Below are 6,173 nucleotides of genomic sequence, written 5' to 3'. Positions count from 1 at the left end.
ATGGACGGTTGAGGCTGACAGTTGGGGGAAATTCAAAGGTCAGCTGGATAGTTACCTACAAGAGGAGGGAAATGCATAACTTATCTATTTCCTTTTATTTTGTTATTTATTAATTATTTATTTTCTTTAATTTTATTATTATTTTACTTTTTTCTTTTTTGGCTGGTGCAGCATAAGCCTTAGGCTTCCTTGCACCATATGGCCATTACTAATACTAATAATCTTCTATAAACCTTAATCTGAGAATCAAGAAAATAAAGTACTCAAAATCAGATTATCACATGTTCTTGATGTAATACTACTACCGTAAAATACTGGTTCGAAGTATGATTATAAATATATAAGGTAACAAAATAAAGATGTTACTTTCATCTTTTAATTATCCTAAAATAAAATGTAAATTCAATGAAATAATGGAAAACAACTAGGTTAAATAGCAACTTCGAAAAAATTTATTCATATCCTTTCCAGTTACACTTCCGAGAGTGGGTAACAAGCATTTAAAATGTTAACTGATGATATCAACACATGACGCTGATGATATTTATAAAAGCTTCAATCTGTACTTGAAACGTGATGATGTATACATATATATATTTATTTATATATTTATATAATCATATATTTATTTACTCATATGTGATGGAATGTCTTATAAATATATTTTATATTAATTTAACAATATATAGCATATACTAGATTTAAGTATCACTTTCATTTTTGCCTCTACACAAATGTGACTATTGCACATGATGATTGAAAATTAGCACAACTTTTCCATGATAACGGAAGTTAGAAATATATCCCTTTCTATATATTTCATTTATATATTGCTTCTGTTAAATATAAAAAAAAATAATAATAATAATCTCTCTCACATACATACAGGCACGCACGCACGCACGCACACACACACACAAGGCATGCTCTCTTCACAATGATGTGACCATGACTAAATGATTATAAGTTATCTGGTGCATTACTCAGCAGATAAAAGCTATAATCAAGTAACTAGGATTACGCATGCTCAACCATTTCAACTAAATTGAGCTGCAAGTTAATTATGACAAGGAAAAAGTTTGCAAAACAAATAAATATGTAAATAGCTGAGAGTGAGATTTGCATACAAACACATTACATGCTAAGGAAACTTTCATAATCTGACCTGAGACTATAAAATTTCTGTGTATGCAGATTTTCTAAAACTGTAAAAAAAAAAAAAAAAAAAAAACCGGCAATCAAGAATAAAATTGCGTCCTAATTTTTTGTTCTATCTCAATTAAAATTAAATAACAATCTAACTGTACATATAATAACTATTTCTTTTTTTACATCTTCTAATAAACTAAATTTTAATATTATGCTTTAAAAAACTTCAAGAAAAATACCTGTACTTACATGAACAAATAATAGAACTGAATAGTAAATGACCTAAACTTATCTATAGATTATAACAGCAATGGACAGCAAAACAGTTCTTCTGAATTAGTATCTAATTACTAATTACAGTATTAAGGAGTACTATTACTTCAAGTTTGAAAATTCATAGCAGTTTGTTCCAAGTATTTCAACAGGTCCTTAAATTTTTAAGTTATGCAGAGGCACCTTTAAGGCATAATATTAGAGGAGAGGCAGCATACATTTAGTGTTATATTGATTAGTCAACTGTGTAAAAGAGGTCTTTAAAGATTTATATTTACAGAAATTTGTAAAAAATATCCCAAATGAAAGAATTCATAAAATAGTTCAAAGGTAGAAATGGTACTGTGAATGTAATTAACTGAAAAGTATGAAATATAGGTGCAAATGAAACATAAGAAAAAGAATAATAAAAAAAAAAAAAGATTTCCATGTGAACTAAATGCACACAAATATAACGATGAAAAGGTATTTTCTCCAATGGTATATAATAATAATTAAAAAAAAAAAAAAAAAAAAAAAAAACACGGTTTGGTAACAGTGGCCCCTTTATGAACAGCAGTGATGCTTCTTTCTTGCATCACTCAAAAATCCTTTCTAGTGAAAATGGTTTTATAAGAGCCAAATGACAACAAATGGCAGCACTGGTGGCAAGGATGTACAAGGCAGGAACAACAGCAGTAGCTTCTGAGGTTCTATTTACAATAATAAAACAAAAAATAATTTAGTCCAGGACGATAGTGTCTAATCGAACCCTCTTCATTTTGTTCTGTTGTTGGACAGGGACTGATTTATCTTCAATCACAACACAATCATCATCTTCATCCACAGAACTATTTACTTTATCTAATTGTCTCTTACGAGAACGGGTAATTGGGCCATGGCTACTTGCTGTACTTCTACCATTCCCCGTATCACTGTTTTTTGTATAATTTACTGCCGGAGGTACTGTACAAACGTTGCTTACACCAGATGACTCTATAACATCAGCTGGAAGAGTAGAGAGGTAATCAGCCACTTTAGCATCACTGTATGTGAACACAGTTTGATTTGTTTGAGAATCCTCTTTAGGCAGGGCAAAGCCTTGTGACTGACACGAGTCTCCAGTTTTGGTTGGAGTAGAAATGGATGAAAAACAAGATGATGAAGAAGAAGTTCTGCCACAAGATGAGGAACATTCACTGCTGCTACTAAGAGAGGAATGGCTAAGAGCATCAGTAGAACTCTTCTTCTGTTTCCGCCGCTGAGCTAATGGTGCAGCAGAAACATCTAAGAGCCGGAAGCCCTCTCTTGTTGCCATGTGAAAGGCATCAAAGGTGGCACGCAAGGCACTCTCTGCAGCTCTGGGAGATGAAGATGAACTCAACACATCAGGTGTCATAAGTGGAGTACTAGAATAAATACTGCGATACTGTCCCTGGACCCATGGATGAGATCGTAACTCAAGCATGGTTAATCGCTGGCGAGGATCAACAGTAAGAAGCCCCTTGATCACATCTTTGGCTTTTTGTGACACCATTTCCCACTGAGGTCCACCAAATGAGAATTCTCCCTCTCTGATACGTTGCATGATAGTAGCAGCACTGGCATCTCTGCTGTATGACTGGAATGGAGCTTTGCCAGACAGCATTGTGTACTGCAAATAGAAAATCATAATTAATATTTAAACAATTTTAATAGCCTAAGATAGGAAGAAAAATAAATTATTTAAGATATTCAATTAATACAGAAAGTGAATGATATCTGTAAATTTGAGAAATCAAGAAGAACAAATTTAGTTAATGCCTGTATTTTTTGTTATGCTTGGCACATACTGGTGAGTATGGTCACCCAAATGAGAGGGACATCAAATGAGAGGGAATGCACCTAATCAACACACAGGTGACAAACCAAAGGGGCACCAAAATTTATTTTCATAACAATGACCCTTGGCAGTAATAATTCTTCCACTTTCTGGAAAAATATTCCTTCACATGTATTTCCTGTATATCATGAGCTACAGAAATGTCTAATGTCAAGAAGTATCTTTTGTCTTCTCATCCTTCAAACCCACATACCTTTTTTTCTTCATAATCTCATGACAAGTGTTTTTGTTAATGTATTCAGAGACATAACATGCAATTTTTAAGCAGCATTTATGAAATTAAAAGTGCTGCCTTGAATAAATGAATTGTCTGATGCACAATGTCGTTAAAGTATTTTAGTATTTCACTGATATTGAACAAGGAATAAAGATGTTGGTTTCAGCATATGCCTATTAGGCTGTACATTTTCAATAAATGTTGATTTTTAAAAATAGTAACCGAATTGTTATTTTAGTGGCACAGTGTGCAAGTAAATCTAAATGGAAAATCTAAGCACTTCAACTTAAGTAGAGTGAAATCTGTCTTTAATTTCTTGTAAGAATACTGGTTATTCTCAGACATTTTACAGTACTTCTTTTAGAATTAGCAAATGTACATGATGCAAGAAAGCAAGCTTATATAGCATCAGCCAAAAAAAACCCCTTATTTCACCCATCCACTCAATCCAAATGTTTGTCAAGTTCTGCCTTGAATCTATTTAAGCTTTCAACTTCTACGACAGATGGAATCAACCACCCGCTGGCTAAAGGCAAACTTCTGCATATCTATCCTACAACCGTCTTTCCTTAATTTGAATTTATGCCCTCTCATGCGATTATTCTGAGCAAGAGAAAGAATCCCATCCGCATTGAGCATGCTCAAACCATTCAAGGCATTCAAACCATTCATTTATAAACCTTAATCAGATCACCTCGTCCAGAGACTGGTGTCTGGAGACTAGGTGACTAGTCTCCAGACAAGGAAACTTAGGAAGGTGTGAATTTTGTTTCAAGTGTTACATTATGAAGTAGTATTATTATTACAGACCATGTTCAAGAACAGTAAAGATTTTTAAAAAATTTAACCATTTAATGATATATATATATGAGCTTAATTGAATTTTATTCACTAGTGAATATATAGTGATTTTGATTAAGTTGTGATTAAGGGATGTGTATTTCCATGACTGGAGAAAATTTGCTAAAACCATCTTCCAGCAATCCTGGTTGTAACAGAATCATGATCACTATATTCAATACTGTCAACTTAAACAGCATTGTCTCCACCTGCACAATTATTTAGTTAAAGGGGTATCAAAAACCAGCACTAAGATAAAACAGCCTCAATGAGTCAGTTTCCTCCTCCAATTTCTCCTATCTGTAGCTCATGACTGTGATCTGGGTTCCTACTCAATGTACAGGCTCATGGTACATTGAGCCTGTACATTGAGTAGGAACCCAATGTACAGGCTCATGGTAGCTAAGTACAACAGTGCACCTGGGGGACTTAGCTACTTTCAAATTAAATTCAAATTAAGGAAAGACGGTTGTAGGATAGATGTACAGAAGTTTGCCTTTAGCCAGTGGGTGGTTAATTGCTGGAACAAATGTTCATCTGTCATTGTGGAAATTGATAGGTTAAATAAATTTAAGGAGGAACTGGACAAAGATTTAGAGGGAATGGTTATATGAAATTTTTTTTTTTTTTTTTTTTTTTTTTTTATGGCTGATGCTGTTATAAGCTCATACACTTGCTTTCTTGCATCACATGCCACTACTACTACTCCCCCCCCCCCACCTCTGCTAGCAAAGTTTCTGTATATCATTGACAAAACACCATGAGCTGTCCTGGCATCATGTCTGCACTACTCAGAGAATTTCAGGTCTGACTGCACAATTACCCCCAGGTCTTTTTCATTCTCCACTACCTTCAGTGTAGTACCACACAGTTGATAAGTTACTCTGGGATTACTGCTATTCATATGCAGTACCTTGCATTTATCAAGGTACTGCATATGAATTAAACTTCAGCTGTCATTTCTCAGCCCATCGACCCAATTTTCCTAACTCTTGTTGCAGTAACTCACCCTGATTACTGTCATTAACCACCCTGCCAACCTTCGTATCATATGCAAACTTAGACATTAAGCCTGACATATCTTCATCAATATCATTGATAAAAATTGAAAACAACAATGAGCCCAGCACTGAACCCTGGGGAACTCCACTGATAACATTAGTCCACGAAAAGCAATGTCCACTGATAACTACTGTCTTATTCCACTTAACCATCCCTTTATCCATAACAGTAACTTTCCCTTAATGCTATACTGCTCCAGTTTGTACAGCAGTCTTTTATATGCAACAGTATCAAAAGCCTTCCTGAAATCAAAGTACGATGTCAAAATTATTTTTTGCATTTTCAGTTCCTTGGTCACTGTATCATAATAACCTATCAAATTGGTTAGAGAAGACTGCCCCTTAACAAAACCATAGGTGATTGCAATATAATTGCATGCTTGTTCAGATGGTCCTGCATTACTTCTTTAACCAGTGATTCCATTATTTTCCCTGGAACAGACATTAAGCTATAATTGCTCATGTCACTTTTTGATCTCCCTTCATTTACTGGGAATATATTCACGCATCTCCAGTCCATAAGGAACAAATAAGGTTGAGGAGATCTGTTGCTTGACCAATCTGATTAGCACCATGACACAGTCACAAAGGAACTGGATGCCAAAAAAAGTTTTTGTAGGTTTCACTACACCTTTTAATATTGGTCCACATGGAACATTGCTGTACAAATTAGAGTAATGTGGAATTACAGGGAAGTTATTTCTATGGATAAAGGAATGATTGAGCGGCAGGAGACTGAAAGTGATTTGCTGCTGGGCTCTTACCGCCTTTT

At 34.5% G+C, this 6,173-nt stretch overlaps 1 protein-coding gene across 2 annotated transcripts in view; it reads right to left on the bottom strand.

Moving 5' to 3' along the window:
• Positions 1-1,952: 1,952 nt before the first annotated feature.
• Positions 1,953-6,173, bottom strand: part of LOC150081915 (ribosomal protein S6 kinase alpha-5-like) — a 624,627-nt gene continuing 620,406 nt past the window's right edge. For both annotated transcript variants that reach the window (XM_090379821.1, XM_090379820.1), the window contains exon 15: positions 1,953-3,055. In XM_090379821.1, coding sequence (XP_090235947.1) covers positions 2,144-3,055 — 912 coding nt within the window. In that variant the 3' untranslated portion in view covers positions 1,953-2,143. The remainder of the gene's footprint in view (positions 3,056-6,173) is intronic.

Source organism: Mastigoproctus giganteus, chromosome 8 (genome assembly GCF_048544385.1).
Source record: "Mastigoproctus giganteus isolate SK-2022 chromosome 8, ASM4854438v1, whole genome shotgun sequence".
NCBI lineage: Eukaryota > Metazoa > Arthropoda > Arachnida > Uropygi > Thelyphonidae > Mastigoproctus > Mastigoproctus giganteus.
Note: the sequence above shows the minus strand (reverse complement) of the source record. Positions and strands in the feature narration are given on the sequence as shown.